The sequence below is a fragment of the Apteryx rowi genome, unplaced genomic scaffold (genome assembly GCF_003343035.1).
Source record: "Apteryx rowi isolate R43461 unplaced genomic scaffold, aptRow1 scaffold_444, whole genome shotgun sequence".
NCBI classification, from domain to species: Eukaryota; Metazoa; Chordata; class Aves; order Apterygiformes; family Apterygidae; genus Apteryx; species Apteryx rowi.
Window position 1 is genome coordinate 43,914 of NW_020450699.1, and position 17,473 is coordinate 61,386.

At 36.7% G+C, this 17,473-nt stretch overlaps 1 protein-coding gene across 1 annotated transcript in view; it reads left to right on the forward strand.

The window, feature by feature from the left end:
- PREX2 (phosphatidylinositol-3,4,5-trisphosphate dependent Rac exchange factor 2) overlaps nt 1-17,473 on the forward strand; it is a 142,057-nt gene that overhangs the window by 12,556 nt on the left and 112,028 nt on the right. The window contains exons 7-9 of the mRNA XM_026076953.1: nt 7,379-7,512; nt 10,982-11,085; nt 17,024-17,173. Coding sequence (XP_025932738.1) covers nt 7,379-7,512; nt 10,982-11,085; nt 17,024-17,173 — 388 coding nt within the window. The remainder of the gene's footprint in view (nt 1-7,378; nt 7,513-10,981; nt 11,086-17,023; nt 17,174-17,473) is intronic.

A 17,473-nucleotide genomic window follows, 5' to 3' on the forward strand; every position in this document is an offset into this window, starting at 1 on the left:
AACGCTAGTCTTGTGCTATAGTTAGTGTAGCGCCACCGCTAGTGTAGCAGAGTCACATCTAACGTTAATAAGGAAAAGTTGTGTAAGGATTGACTGTTCTCCAACCTCTGTTCCCGAAAAGGGAATCCATTTTCCTGTGTTAAGTTTCTTCTGACTCCTTAATAAGACATAGAGTAGTATATATTTCGCTGTTGAAAATATGTTAACAAGCAAAGATAGCAATGATGTGGACAGAAACATGTAAGTTATATAGACCTTTCTGTGCTCAGAAGGTATTCTGTGAACCTCAAAACACTAATTTCCTTCCAACATTGATTTTTTTTCCAGAAATAATTTTGGGATTCTACTGCGCTTGAACTCTGAAATTGTCTTTAAAAAAATGTTTTCAGTATGATTTCAGTAGGGTTATGTGGTGTTTATTGTAGTTTAGCCGATCAGATTTGATATCATCATATGGCAACTATAGGATGCCCAATCTGGCAAAATTGCCCTGATCTTAATATGATCATCCTTTTCAAACGTAAAATGGGTTTAGTCCTTGAAATGGTATGAATTCCAGAGCATTCATAAGAGCTAACAATATTTTAGAGGGTTCCCAACAACAACAACAAATCTTCTGAATGCAATGTATGAGAGTGGATTTAATTAAATAAACATCTGGTTTTCTGCATAGCCTAAAAATAAAGAGGCAAAATTGTTGGAGATTTCCTACCAGAAGGAAATGCTTAGCACATTGCTTGGCCCCAGCTAGAAGGAAATAAAAAAAAAGGCTATTTTTAGAATCTGATCAAAGCATGACTTGAATTCCTATACATAAGTGTCATGAAATGAAGCTTGTGTTTATTATGATGAAAATACAGATTTATGGAAAAATAGAACATCTGTTTCAAGAAAGAAAATTTTGAGTATAATGACTTTCTCACTTAATTTCCTAAGTGGTTAAATTTATTGGACTGCGTTCAGAACTTGCGTAGGTGGCTGTCTCAGCTGGTAGAATGGTTCAGCAACTGAAAGAGTCTGTCAGTAGAATCTGCGTGGATGTTTCCGTGAAAGAAGAAAAATATGACTGTTGCATTTATTGTAAGCTGAAAACGGAACAACCCAGTTTGAGTCACAGGCCAGCTAAGTAACAATAGCATGGGGTATTCTGTTGCTTACAGGGTTTCCGTTCTACCATATCGTCAAGTAGTGTTTGAATAGAGATTTCTATTTTAAACTTCAGAATTTTTAGCCCTTTTCCCTGCTTTATTTCTACTTTCTATGCACATGTGCAAGGAATAAAGAATAACTTTATATCCTAATTGGCAATTTCTTTGCTTTATCACTGTTAAAGTGATATCCTCTGAATCAGTGGAGTCAAACCTCCATATATAAAGTCTGAAATTTGCCCAGAATATATCTGTAAGTAGCTTTTTTAACAGATAAAATATTAAATACAACAAATGCTGCTTTTGAACTCATGGTAATGAAGGAAATTTTTTAATACTGAAGATGAATATTTAATGAGTTCAGAATGAGAGAGAGTGTTTTAAATTTCAAAGAGTTTCTCTCCTCCCAGTACATTTTAAAAGTATTTATTTTGTGATATGGTAGCCCACACTTCAAGCTTTTGGCTGAGCTATGGCTTTAGTGGACTGACACACAACTGACAGCCAAGGGCTGTTAGGAGCCAGTTTTACCTAGTATGTCACACAAAAGCCCGGAAGCTCTGAGAGTCCTATGGGCTTTTAATTTCCATACCATGTATCCTGAAAAATCTTAGAGTCCTCAGCCCCAGTTTGACCCACTGGACAGGACTGCTCTACAATTAGATGTTTAGAGTCTTTGATGGCTTAATAGGAGAGATGGAGGAAAACTAGTCTAGATTCACAGTATAAGCCTGCTTTTCAGGTCATTTTTTTCTGACTGAATCCTTCATATATTTTGCTGGAAGATAATTAAAACAGGTTTGCTTCTATAATACATACCATTTTCAAATTTGCATTTCACTGATAATTCCCCACCAGCTGTAATTGTAGGTACTTTTAATATATAGAAACATGAATTGTAGCATAGTAGTAGTAATTTTATATTTAGGATGAACAACTATGATCTTCTCCTGCAAGCCCTGACTAAAAATATACATTTTCATGAAAAATTGCATTGAAAATACCTTTTCAGATTCAAATTGCTCATATATGAAATTTCACTGATAGTTTCAATTCAAACATGTAATGAGAATGTGTTTGTGTTAGAATGTTTTAGTAATATTTTTTATACTTACCTGAAGGGTTTTTCATATGTGATTTTTTTTGTGCCAATCATATTTTCACCTTAAAACTTCAAATTCCTCTTATCTTTTGTCTTAATAGAGATTATTATTTTAGCTTTGTAGGGAAATTCTTAATTTGAAAATTATGAATATTCATACACAATGTTTTGAACTTGCATGTTGCCTGTGGGCTTTTTAATATCATTTCAGGAACAAACATAAATCTGTTCAGAGTGTGTGGCACTGGAATTTGAAAAATTGCATTTCAGTGTAATTATTTCAATTAATTTGCTGACTTGGTTGATTATATCTGATTCATTTCTATAATTAATATTATTTTATTATTTTTCCTGATAAATATTAATTAACTAAGGATCACTAAGGTTTCACAAAAGGTATTTTTTTGATTGATTAGTTCTCTTTCCAATATGGGGTTTCCCAGTATGGGATAAACTTTTCTGCAGTAAGAAACCATAACTGCTTTTTATATGGTAAAAATGTTTTGACTGTCTTTTAATTAGGAAACAAGCACAAAAAACCCTAGAAATACTTGTGATATCATAGTTTCTGAGATCAAAATATTGTAGCTTACCAGTGGCCACATTTTAAGACTGTACTGGGGGATCATATTTTTCTGAAAATAATACATTGAATCTATTTGAAATTTCTACACTGAATCTCTATTTGAAAACTGTGTGGAGCATTGAGAATGTTTTATTTTGCTTAGATTTTCATTCGTATCTAGAAGGGTTAGAGGCCTAAGTCCCACTGGTTACTTGAAAGAACCCCACCCATACAAATCTATGAGACCAGGTGAACTGCATCTGAGGGCATGGCAAGAGCTGGCCCATGTCATGAACAAGCTATCTACTATCATCTTAGAAAGGTACTGGACATCAGGGAAGGTCCCTGATGGCCAGGGAGAGGCAAATGTTTCACCTATCTTCAAAGAAGGCTGAAAGGACAATCAGGGAAAATACAGACCTGTCAGCTGCATTTGGTCCCTGGGAAAACTGTGAGTGAGTTCTTGGAACACATTTCTGGACAGATGAAATAGAAGGTGATTGGGAACTGTCAGCATGGATTTACCAAGGGCAAATCATGCCTAACCAACCTGATTGCCTTCTGTGATGAAATGACTGGATTTGTGGACAAGGGGAGTCTTTAGCAAGGCTTTCAACACAGTCTCATGAAATATTCTTGCATCCAAGTTGGGATATTGCAGTCTAGGTGGATGATCAGACTCAGAGGGTAGTGGTAAATGGGTCATGATGAATGGGCAACTATATCTAGTTGCCTCTGGCAAGTATAGTACCTTGGGGGTCTCTTCTGGGACTTGTACTGTTTAGCATCTTAATCAATGATCTGGAGGAGGCAATGGAGTTACCTTGAGTCACTGTTGTCAAGTTTACAGATGGCAGATTTGTTGGGGAGGGAGAGGAGAAGTGTAGGCTGGGGTTGGACTGGCTTGGGAGCAGCTTTGCTGAGAGGGACCTGGGGGTCTTCATGCCTCTACAGTGTGCCCTAGCAGCTAAGAGGACTGTAAAGCCAGCATAGCCAGTGGATTGAGGGAAATGATTATTCCCCTTTGCTCAGCACTCGTTAGACAGCATCTAGAATACCGCGTCCAATTTTGGGGCCCCAATACACAAAAGATGATCAAGTGGAATAAGTTCTGCAGCTACCGCCAAGATGGTTGGGGGCTGGAGCACATGCCCTGTGAGGAGGGGCTGAGGGACCTGGGCTTGTTCAGCCTGGAGAAGAGAGAGCTTTGGGAGTGACCTAACAGCAGCCTGCTAGAACAGACAAGGAGGCCATCAAGAAGATGGAGCTGGGCTCTTCACAGTGGTGCGTGGTAGGAGGACAAGAGACAACAGCAATAAATTGAAATGAGAAATTCCAACTGGATATGAGGAAAATCTTTTTCACCATGAGAATAGTCAAGCAGTGGAACAGGTAGTTGTAGTTGTGCAGTTCTCTGTCCTTGAGGGTTTTTGAGCCCCAGCTGGATAAAACCCTGAGCAGCATGGTCTGATCTCATAGCTGACTTTATCTGAGCAAGGAGGTTGACCTCGAGACCACTTGAGGTCCCTTCCAGTTGGAATGCTTCCATGATCTGGAGTCTCTAGAGTCCCTCTAAGTTTCTCACTCTTTGCTCTGGCGCATCACTTGGCATGATATCCTTCAGCTGTGCACGAACAGCTAATCTGATTTGTTCCAAAAACCTTGCCTGTATGCATGTGTAGTTCAGTTTTACCTGTGCAGTATGTGCACTCATGCTTCTGGAATAAGGGTGATCTCTTATTTGTTATCAAAGCCTGGAACTTTCCTCCCTCAGAGGGACAGCTCAGAGCTAGACAAATGAATTACTTTAGTAGGTTGGATATATAAACTGTAGCTTGGGCATGCCTGCTGTAAACCCATGTGCAGGCTCAAGGTGTAGATACCTCCTTCATGAAGAAGTTATTACAATTGTTGTTCCTCCTTTGAATTCTACGGTGAGTATGTGTATGCTCTCTCTGCTTTATCCTTCTTTGGGCTGTTTTTTGTCTTTAAGGCATGTGGTGGAGAGGACAGCTAACCCCAGGTGTAGAGACAGCAGTACTTTCACATCATTTGTTCTTTCTCTCTTATCCTTTCCAATTCCATGCCCACACAAATTCTAGAAACAGGCTGGCCCTATAACAGTGTTAAAGAATTTAAAAAAAACAAAAAAACCTTCACTGGCTGGGTTATGTAGGACAGGCAGTGCTGACTTCTGGTCCTGTTGTGTTATTCCCTTGGGCATATATGCAGCAGCCATAACAAAAATCACTGACCTGCAGCCAAACCACCGTAGATTGTGATCTTGTCAAAGGGTATATGACAAGTGCAGTTAACACTGTTCAGTATTTGGTTGGGAGAACTCCATGGGAAAAAAAGTATCTGTAGAACATTTTTATCTAGCAGCTTATGTTAGAAAAGAAGGAAAATAAAAAGAAAAGTAATAGCAAAGGGTAATGTGATACAGGCAATACTCACTGTCATATTACAGCATTGGACTTCAATCATGAATGAGTCAAATCTTGAGAATTCAGGTAACCTATCCATTTAACATATTTATAAAATGTGGTATTTATTTTATGATATGATTCTCACACAGTGCCAAACCTTGCTAGAACTGTTGGAAGAAAGGTTATATTTCTCTTCATTGTAAATGAAGCTTTTCAATAAAAATGAAAAAAATGTTTTCATGAAACCCTTTTGATGAAAAAATACATCCTTTTGTAGAAAACTGAAACTTTCATACATAGTTTTGAAGCTTTAAGCTGAAATTTTTTGCTTCCTTACAAAAGTTCTAATTTTCCAGCAAAGATAAAGTTGTCTGGGGGAAAAAAAAAAACATTTAAAAAATCTAACCTTTTAAAATGCAAATAATTAGTCAGTACCTTTCCAACAACTTTCAAAAGCAGCCTAGCGAATTGGTTACTCTTATTAATACACAGATGCAATGAAATAGAATGGAAGGAAATGACTTGCTGTTCTGTAATTATGCTCAGCCAGTATTAAATAGAATCGTAACTGTATGTGTAATTTATATTACTGGCTGTGCTTTTAAGCTGTTTCCATGCTTGTCTTCAAATAAAACTGTAAAATTAGTATGCCAACTTCTGGCACTTATTCTTTCTTAGGAAGGGAGGGTATGGTCAAGTGGCTATAGATGACATTCATTTTTGGCTCATTTGATCCTACATGGAAAGAGAGTGATTAGTTGACAGTAATACCTAAGTGGCTTTATTTAGAAGCCTGAATTTTGTTCCACTGTTATAGCTGTGCAACCTCGGTTATCATATCTGTAAACAAAATGCTTCCTCCTTAAAAGAGACTGTGAGTTATTGCTCAATAATCAGGGCTGTGACTTACAAAGGACAAACAGCAAAAGGAAGAGCTGAAAGCAGAACCCATGATTACTTCCTGGCTCTTAACTGAGTGCATTTTTCTTTGGGCCACTGTGGTTAGGTCAAGAAGAAGAGGTAACTACAGCTATTGCAAGCATAAGTCATTCAGAACATATGTGGATGAAAGGAAAGTCATGCCCAGGCTTTTTCAGGTTTTCCACCAACTTGAATGTTCCTGATGTTATGAAACTCTTTGAACCATGGATGTATGTTCAATACAGCTAGCGTGCATAAGTATGGATAAGTATGATCACATGTCTTGATGCATATAGCAAGTGGGCAGGAGCTCTGTCCCATGGGAGCATGTGGAGATTTCCATGAAATTCAAGGCAAAGGGGCATGGATTTTCAGAACAGTAAAATACACCTCTGAATTCAAGGCAGGCTTCCTTGAGAGGTTAATTTCTCTTTATAAGGCTGGGACTTTGTCACAAATATTTGGAGAAAAATGTTATCCTTTGTTAATGTTGATTCTTTTTCATGGACTCTTTTGAAAATGCCTGCCTTGTTTTCACATAAAAGAGTGATCTACCTGAAGCAAAATGGAAGCATGGGAAATTTCACCCCAAACAGCTAAAGCTTGGCAAAATTCTGATGGTTTCAGAATATATTAAGAGGAAATGTGCTCGGAAGTCTTAGCTGTATGCATCAGCATTAACTTTGCCTGAATTTTAAATCTTGCTGTTTTTTGTTTTGATTTTGTGTTTAGTTTTATTTAGTGTAGAAGTGTATCCTTAACGATTTTGAAGTTCCAGGTTACTTCAGCTTCCAAGTTCTTCTTGGCATAAATACTTTTAAAACCCCCTTTTCATACATTTCTGACTAAATAGTAATGCTACTGAGGATAAGAGTTATATTTTATAAAGCTGGCCTGGTCCGTTAGGAGAAGTCTTGTACACAGGTGTGTATGTTGTATTTGGAAACTTCCATGATTAAACCCAATTCACTCAAAAAGCCCTCCTCCCAACTCATGATAATGCTAGATGAATACAAAGCTGGTGTTAAGCATTGTTAAGTAAACATTACAAATTATTATTTAATCACAGTGTAAATTACCATGGTTTTCCTTCTTGATGTTTTCAGAGAATTGTTACAGTTCTAAGTTTATATAAGAAACTGTATCCGTAATAACTGCGGAATCCTTCAGTTCACACGGAATAAAAAGATCATCTCTTTCCAATTGATTTTAGGGGTCCAACATCACAGATACATGCACAGAAATGCTGAGAAGTGGACTTCTTCTGAAAATTTCAGCAGGAAATATCCAAGAGCGGATATTTTTTCTTTTTGATAACCTTTTGGTGTACTGCAAAAAAAAGCACAGGTAAATGATTAATTTATACTTTGAAAAAAGATTTACGTTTTTCTCACAGTAGAGCTAGTGTTTTGTATGCTTTTTATAAGAATATTGAAATACCACCAATGTGTTTATTGTGGTTAAATGCAATACAAACCTCAGTATTTTTTTAGACTTCTGCACAGAGAGAGGTGTATTTAATTCAAACTTTGTAAAATTTTGGTAGGAACACAGAAATCGAATGATGAATTAGAGGGAGAAGGAGTCTGTTTCATCAGTTTTCCACAGCAGGTTACATGTGATGGCCCTACTCCCTTCTAGGAAGTATAAATGGACTGAGTTTTTAGTTCAGTCAAATTAGTTTTATAGCTTATACTATAAAATTGGCCTCTACAGAGTCAAGAGTTTCAAGCCTTTTTATTTCTAATCAAGAGAAACAGCCAGAATGTTTCTTCTTTCTGTATTGCAATGAAGGAATGATTCCTCTGTTTGGCAGCAAGCTTCTGCAGTTAATGTTCATTCATCATTCTTAGGTTTCTGAGAAACAAGGGTTCTCCTACATACAGAGACCCTTCTTGAAACTGCTTGAATTTGTCTCTTTGATCCTTAAACTGCTTTTGAGCAGCATCTGAACACACATTACTAGATAGATCCTTGATAGATTCCTAGATACATGACAGATCTTGGATATGTGCTCTTAATACTACTGCCAAATAAAATGATCTTTGCATCTGCCTCTGCACAGTTAAGGATGGTGTCAGACGAAACTCCACCATCCACCTCAGTGTCTTCAGCTGCTGAAAGTTTTGCTTCAGAAATCCAGGTTCTACTCACCACAGCCATGTGTCTCTGTTTGGTGAGGGTGATATAAAGTTTTCAAGGGTCGTTCTAGATTGATAGCCAACTTTCAGCCCGTTTTTCCAAATGTCTTTTATAAATGTCCTAGATTGGCTGTAGCCTCCAGGTGAGAGGTGTGTTTGTTTGCATGTGCAACAGCCATTTGTTTCCATCGGTGCTCTGGCTTGGCAACTGTCATGACCCTTAAAGGATGAATCCTGGCCCAGCTGCTTTTGAAGGCCTTGCATGACAGGGTGCCCAAGCATAAAGAAGGGCAATGTTAAGAACAAACACTTACTACATCTGGGTGAAGGTAGTTGTAGAAAGTTGCAGAAAGACAGGCTGATGTGACAGCCCAATGCCATATTGATTTTTATCCCTCCCATTGCTTTGGTTGTGTCCAGGAAAAAGTGAGTGCTTATTGTCCTCTCCTTGCTTCCTGTTCGGGGTGAGGGGAAGGAGGTGTGTGGGTTGGATAACAAAGAGATATGAACTCCTATGCATGTGTACCACAGTACATGTGTTGTGTAGTCTAGTTGTGACCTCATATTGCTTCAAAAATCAATAAGATGTGTATATCTAAATATAACCAGTTAAGTCAACAGAAATCTGTGCATAAAATGTATTAATCTAAGAGACTAATTTGTAATTGATGTTTTAAAGTTTTATTAACAAGTCTTATCATCTGTTGTGGAGTATAGTTTAAATATGGAATTTTTCACATGAGTTTTGCATAGGACTATTTTCAAAATATTTTTAAAATATTTTTTACAAATAAGTTTAGACTCATATTCATGATGCCATACATAAGAGCAGGTTGCTAGGGAATGATAGAAAAAATTATACTGAGCCTTTGTTTGCTGTTATTTTTAAAAAATATATTATATTATTCAGTGTTCTAAATAAGAAGCTTGTACCATAGTAGAGAGTTACTCTTTATACAGTAAGGAGTGAGAGGTAGGTCATTTTCTGAAGATTAATATCTCTCTGGAGTGAGTGAAGGCCTGAATTCAAATGATCATTAATTATCAGGAATAGATCTTTGTTTCAAATTCATTGAAATACAGTGTTAGTTATTATTATAGGGTGAAATAGAAAGAAAATAAACCCTGGCTTATTTTATGTGGGAAAAACTGCGTAGGACTGGGAATCTCAAAAGGTCTTGACTTCACAGGGAACAGAGTTATACCAATGCAAAGTGCTTTTGAAAATGTCACTCTAAGTTGAATAAAACATATGTTTTACTTTCACAAAATTTCAGCAATTCTTAATTATTGTTCTTTTGATAGCATTTAGTTAGCCATTAGGTGTTATAGGGGGAAGAAAAAATGCCTTTGTTCTTCCATGTGTTCAAGACGTAAACCCATGTATGAAGCTTACATGTGCATAGGACAAGATTTATGTCTAAAGGTTTTTTTATTTCATTTTTTTAGTCATACTGCCCTTGTCTTGAATTTTTTGACTAGCATAAGGAGGTTAAACCAGTTAAGAGGAAAGATCCTCCTAGTGCAGTATTCTGTCTTTGATGGCAACCAGTGGCCTGTGGATACAAAAGAGCATTGGAACAAGGCATTTGCAAAGTGAGACTTTCCTGATTAAACTTTGCTATCAGCCAGCAAATTGCAGCTTAGTCTTGCCACAGGTAGCATTTTTGCTTTAGCGTAAGCAGTGTCCAGCAGCAATGGTTTCCACAATTCAATTGCACATATATTGTGAGAGTTTGGCTTTATTTTTTCCCCTCCCTTCATTCCTTTATTGGAAGAGCTAACAAGGGCCCCTGATTCACCTTCTATATTCTGCTGTGGCTTTAATTGACTAGTTGATATGCTTATTTCATGTATAAGCTTTGATTCAGGAAGATGCACTGTATTTAAGATGGTTTAATATTAAAATATGTGCTTTAACCCACAGATGACGCCTATGAAATGTACTCTTTGTAGTTAATGAAGCAAGTGTTGAGTCTATTACTGTGTCTGGATGATGGGGCAGATTTGAAGTGTATCTTGCAGTTCTCTGGTTTTGCAGTTGCCTGGAACTCTCAGGAGCCCGATTGTGGGGAAAAGAGTGTAGAAAAGGATGGTGCCTGTCCCAGCCACATTTTAAAAAGTATCTGGGACATGACAAGTGTGCAAACTGGCACCTAGGAAGTGTTGTGGGCCCCACATAATGGACATAGCTTGAGATTAAATGACTTGTTTAAATGTAGTTGACCAAAATCAAAGAATTATTGTTGAAGTCAGTGGAAGTCTTGCCTGGAACTTGCGTAAGGTCAGCATTTCAAGAAACAGCATTGAATTAGCCTGGGTGAGGGAGATAACTGAGCTGTTCGAAGAAAGAAGGGTGAACTTTTTCTTCCTTGAGAGACAATGTCTGTATGTATTTGTGTAGTGAGTGACATATTGGCTTAGCCCATTTTATCAGGCTGGCTTCTATCTTTTTTCTAGTCCCATTGCTTCCTGAAAGGTATTACAAGTCTGTGTTAGCAAAATTATAGTTAATTTGTGATAAATATTGTGACCTAGTTTTACCACGGTTTGTATGGCAGCAATGTAAGTGGCTTGTGGTTCTTATAGTGGTCTTTGAATGCTATGTAAACAGGTAGCATTGAAGAAACATAGCACAAGGTGGTGACATACTCATCCGCTCTTTCTTTTCTCAGGCGATTGAAGAACAGCAAAGCATCTACAGATGGCCATCGTTACCTTTTTCGGGGCAGAATAAACACAGAAGTGATGGAAGTAGAGAATGTGGATGATGGAACAGGTAAGTATATTTGTGCTGCTCATTTACAGAGCATTCTTCCAAGGTGCTGAAACCAAATGCAAACATGAACTTGCACATGCAAGTTCAAACATGAACATGAACATGCAAACTTTTCTCATGGGTCATGTTTTCTAAATCTTTTACTACTTTTGTATCCTCTGGCCCTTTTTTCAGTTTGTTTGCATCTTTTGTCCAAAGCTGAGACCTGGCTAGTGCCAAGTAGAACAGAATAATTACCATCGTTGTGCTACATGTGAGATGTCTATTACTAATCCGAGAATTATTTGACTTTTTCAAGAGAGTTATTTTTCAATTTCTATTTAGTTTGTGATCCAGAGTACCACACCAGATCCTTTTGTGCAGTACCAGTTATATCCTATACTATTTTAATTCCCTGTGGGTGTTTTTTTATTTTTTCTTACTAGTAATTACTTTTTTTCTGTACTGAATTTCATTTTACTGAAGACCAATCATTTCCAGAATTTATTAAGAATTCAGAATTCTTATCTTGTCCCCCAAAGCCCTTGCAACCCATCTCATAAACTATGCACTTACTGCATCATTTAAGTTCTTGATAAAACTTTTGGAAAGTGCTAACTCTGAGACCCCCTTGATACATTCTTTATTTAACAGACTTTTTTTGTAACAGCTTTTTGATGTCTTTTCAGAGCTGTTTGTCCTTCACCAGGCCCATTGATTTAGGTAGTGATTTAGAGATTTCTGTAGGTACTCTATAGTGAATTTCATCAGGCCTCATTAACTTGAATATAATTTATCCAACTGTTCTATATCCTATTACTTCCCTTTTCTGGCTTGTATTCCTACCTACTTGTTAGTTTTATGTGTGCCAAATACGAAGGCTCAGTTAGCATTTTGTGTATGAGCAAAGAAAACAGTTGAGTATTTCAGTCTTCTGTGCCATCTGTTATTTGACCACTGTCCCCCTTTTATTTTTGTACATCTTCCTTATACATGTCTTAGAAATAAAAGATATTTTTCCTGTTACCATTTATATCACTGACTCGATGGAATATATTTTGTGCCTTAGCTTTTCTGATTTTGTCCCTACAGGTGTATTGTCTTCTCTTAGACTTGGCAGTATGTTTATGCTTCCACTTTTTGTATGATTCATATTTGATTTCCGGTTATCTTTTCCAGTCTGTTTTGCACTATTCTGTGACTTTGAAAATTCTCTTTCAGGGGACACCAAGCAGCCTTCTTAATATGGCATTTCTTTATTCAGAATTCTTGACATTACTGTGGTCACAGAGGCTTGTAAGCCACCATCTTCTTCCTGATGAATATTCCAAGACTTTTGTAACTTTTTCTTTAACTGGCTCCAATTCCATGTATTGCCACCCTTTAAGTGTTGGCTTTAGTGAATATTCCTTCCTTCCTCCTTCCATCTCTCTCCTGTATTTCTCAAATCTGTCATACCTTTCTTCATTTGTTATCTAACTCCCAGGAGACATCATGAGCTCTCATTCTGCCTAGATGATGATTTCTTTTTCTAACTGTCCAGTCCTTATCCCTTTCACACTGTCCGTTTTCCTTCCTGCCCTTTAATTTTCTTCTTTAATGATTCTTCAAGTGTAATTTGGCTAAGCATAAACCATCCTCCTCTCCACTCCAGACATCAGTAGTCTCATTTCCTCCAGCCTCAGGGAATTTTGTTACCTTCCCCATTTTCTTTAGACTTGCACACAATACTGGAGGTTATCTTCCTTCCTTCCCGTTTCCTCTCTTGAGTCATATCAAATCTTGTGACTTTTATATATGCAACATTTCTAAAATACATTCTCCTTTCCACACATCTGAGACAATAACCAATGCTTTGGTTACTTTGTTTTATAGATTATTCTTACCTTCTGTTCTCATGTATTGCCAGATTTCCTGCCTTCTCCCTTTCAGTTTGTCCAATATCCTAAAATAACGTTTTCTTGTGATTATTGCTATTTTATGCCTCCTTTCTCTGGTTCTCTTTCAGATACAGAAATATTTGTGTCATTTCCCTAGCCTGTGGTACCTTTCTTTCTGCTGTTTCTTTTTCTTTTGCTTTCTTGCTTTTTCTTGCTCACTTTCACTTGCTCAGTTTCTCACTCACCTTCTCTCTCTTTCACTCGCCTTTTCTCCCCTCACTCGCTCACTTTTTCTTGCTTTTCCTACCAGTTTCCTTTCTTGTGGTCACACAGCATTGATAGATGTAGAAATGTTGTGCTACAGTCTTTGTTAGTGAGTAGTAGCATAGACTTATGAAAACAGAGATTGCTGGTGCGGTTTATGATTATGCTCATGACATACCTACAGAAATTAACAAAGCTTTTTCTAAAAAAGCAATTTTTCTGTGATGAAATTAGACATTGGCTGAGCAGTACAATTGGTGGAAGCTTTCTTTTTTGTTTCAACCTCCTGAAGTACTCTGGCTTTTTTGATTGTACTGATTAAAGTAGAATGCATATTACTTACCAGGGCAGACTATTTGTGTTCTTAAACCAGAGTGGCTACACCACCACTTAAAAGTCTTTGAAAGGTGTCTATATAGCAGTGCTCTTGTCCTGTTGTTTTTTCAAATTTTAAAATTCAATTTTGAGAGAAATGTATCTTTCTAATGGCATTCACCAGCCATTAAATGAATATTATTTAGTCTGTGAAGACAAGCACTTGAGACTTAGGAAATACCAAACATATAGTTGCTTATACAGTCTTAATCCTCTGTCCCCTTGTTGTCTTGAAATGAGGCAAGCATGAAACAGAAAAAACACTGTGTGATAATAGTAACTGGAGACTGCATCAAAAAGTGTATGGAAGAGGAAGGGAATTGAGATTATGCAGCAACTATTTATTTGCTGTTTCTGAACACTGGTGCACCTAAGAACCTGTGGTCTAAGAAACTTAGAAATACTCTCATATAGAATTTCTTTTCTTTTTTTTTAAAGGGTAGAAACAAATTTTACTATATACAGCTGCAACAGATTGCTTGTCATGCATCTCTCAAAAGTGTTTGAAACCTGAATTTTGAACAATATATCACACTTCAAATTGCAGGCTTTAATGTATTAGCAAGTATCATTAGAAGATGATGTCATCTTTCTTCACTTTTCTTGGGAAGCTGGAGGCTTAATGATTTGTTAAGCTTATTGCATGGAGCAACTTGAGCTCTCTCTCAGTTCTTTCTATTCTGACCATTATGTCAGGCTTGCAAATCATCCATTTAGCCTGACTAGCAGCTGTGACTGCCTAGCCACGAAGAGTGGTCTTGCTTCCTGTGCAGCTGGCCAGTCCAAACATGCATGCCTCCTGGTTGGCTACACAGCCAGACAGCATGCACGTAGTTCTTGATCAGATTTTGTCCTGTTGACAATCCAAAAATGGTATATGGTATATGGGATGCTAGTGGACTGCAGAAAATGCTGCTCAGAGGAAGATGGGGATGGATGTATTTTGGAGGACATATAGCTCATGAGAACCTCGGAGGATTGTAGTTATGGGGAACATGAGGAGCAAAAGAGAAATCAGGAGTGTTGCTGTGCAAGACAGGGGTTTAAGCTAAGCTGGGTGCCAGTGTAGTGGGTTATTACTGCAAAATGTAGAGATAGTTACCAGTTGTCTTCCTCCTGAACTCACAGCTATGTGTATACCTTAGGTAGTCTGAGCACCCAACTAGTTGGTTCAGCTCTCCATAGAATTCAGTTCAGTGAGTTCGTAATGGCATGAGATAAATGCAGTCAAACTGCCAGCACTTTTGACTGTGCAGTTACATAACTTTAGATGCCAAGGCAGTTAGATTTTCAAACTGTCACCTCTGCATTGAGATACCCAAGAGGCTGAATGAGCCAGTTTTTATTAATTGAACTATCAAGTTGAAATCAAAATTCTGCTCAAAGTGAAATGTAGATATCTAAATCTCTTTGTTTATCTGAGCCATAATTTTTGAATACTTTTCCACAATTTCAACCACTGCAGTTCTCTGTATTGGAGATCATAGTATTTCCCTACGAAACAGGTGTGTTGTGATGTTAGATGTAATTATTTCTGAGAAGTGTTCCATGGCTATGGTAAAAAAGACCACAGCAAAAATATCACCCCATAGTTTTATGCATATAACCTGTAACTTAAAATGAAAAGGCACTACTAGTGCCATATTGCAAGGTTTGTAAGTATCTGCTTAAATAACACAAAGGGAACTTAGCCCTCCTTCCTCCAGCAGCCCTCCTGCCTCTGATCTCCAAAAGGCTGTAAGCTGATAGCTTCTACTTGTGACTTTTTCTTTTGCTTGACTTTTGACTTTGATTTTCTGAAGGTGCATGTTACATGATGAGGAGTTCTTAAGAAACAGTGGTTTTAAAGGGGTGAATGATGTCATGCATAGGTTGAAGGATGTTATGCATAGTTTATATGCATAAAAATATGTTAAGTAGATAAGTGGTATAAACGTGAAGTTGCAAAAATAAATTACTCTGAATTTTTCCATTATGTACTTGTTTGTGCTTTCTTAAACATTTTTGAGTACTAGTATGTTGTGCTTGTTCAGACATTAGGCGTCAATCTTATGATTTTCTAGAGTGCCTGACATTTTCCAGACTGTGTATACAAAAATTGGCTGCTTTCCATCTAATTAAAATGCAGAGTTATTGAAAAGATACTAGTGTTTCTGCTGAGATTTATGATAAATCTTAGCAAGCATTTCAGCAAAGGTTTCGGTTTTGGAAAATCCCATCTCATTATACAAAACTGGGCTGAATTATGAAAAAGGATTTGCAAAGTGTAAAGTTCTGCAGTTACTAGAGTAGTTCAGGGCTGGCCCTGCGTTTTTCTTGCCTCTTAATGAAAGTTAGTAATGAGAGAATGTTAACCTCTGATTTTCTTAGTGTTTTGTACAATAGTAGCTAGTTTTAGTTTTAATCTATATTTTATACAAAAATCATATTTGTTATCATGGGGTATTTGGGGCCTTGCAAATTTTCCCCAAGGAAATGCATGTAATCGTACTGAAGAATATTCATGATTTACAAGGGTGTTAGTTTCAGAATGAAAGCCTGTTTAGCTGATTTCCAGCAAGATTCACGGGCTAGTATGTTAAAATCAAAATTTTCAAGAAATGTAAGTTAAGAGAAAGCAGTAAGTTATAAAATGACTACTCTTTATAGCATAGAAGTTTATATATTAAGAGTCAGAAGTTCACTATATCTAAGAACATCAGCAATTATTAACTCTCTTCCATAATATGTATGCTGAACATAGGGTTGTTAGGAATGTATTTCAAAAACTATGCATTTGGTTAATGTATTTTTTTAAACATAGTAAATTTTTAATTATATTTCAGTTAGTTTAAACAAATAATTGTATATCTATTTCTTTATTCAGATAACAAGTAAGATACATCAAACGCATCTGATATGCTTACTCTTCAAAATGAAATTTTATTTTTCCTACTGGGTATTTATTCCTTTTTTAAACTTGATAGTAAATTGCTCAGATCAGGAAAGCAGATTGCAGTAATTTAAGGGGCAAAACCACAGTGCTGATTTTTAAGGAATTATTTAATAAACTGTAATGCAAACAAAAGTACTCTCATAAATACTGTAATCTTTTTTTTTTTTTTTTTTTTTTTTTTTTTAAGTAGGATATTGCCTGTTTTAGCAGCAAGTTCATACTTACTTCCATATGCTAGGAAATTCTTTGTCTGTTACATTTTAAAAAATGCACTAAATTCACTAAAAGTAAAAAGAATACTGCTCATTAAGTTACTACATAGTTCATAAGCGGCCTGTGTAGTAACTGCACAGATAACGGTTCAGTACTTTAAGTTCCTTTTTATTTTTCTTGTTGTTATAGGTAATGCTCAGGAAATATGCAGTTTATAGTTATAACAGCTTTATTTTTATTTTTAGAGTTTTTGTTCTTCAAGCCATTTTATTTTGATTTTATCTTTTCCCAGCTGACTATCATAGCAGTGGCCATACTGTTGTTAATGGCTGGAAGATCCACAACACAGCAAAGAACAAATGGTTTGTATGTATGGCAAAAACCCCTGAAGAGAAGCAAGAATGGCTGGAAGCTATTCTGAATGAACGAGAAAGAAGAAAAGGTATGTTAATAAACTTTTTTGTCTTGCTGTGCCAGAAGTCCATATTCTATTTTTATGTTGAGATGTAAAGTGGAACCAGCTGCCATGCAAATGTATGGTGTCAGGGTCAACTGAAAGTTTATGAATACCAGCTTGGACGAAATAAGCCAAACTTGTACTGGGAAAGACATAAGGACTTGAATCATGTATGCTAGTAGTCAATGTTATTTTGGAAACTGGGAGATGATGTGGTCTATATTTTTTACAGCTTGTCCTCAGCCGTATAAACAGTCATAACTTTACTGAAGCATGTGAACTATT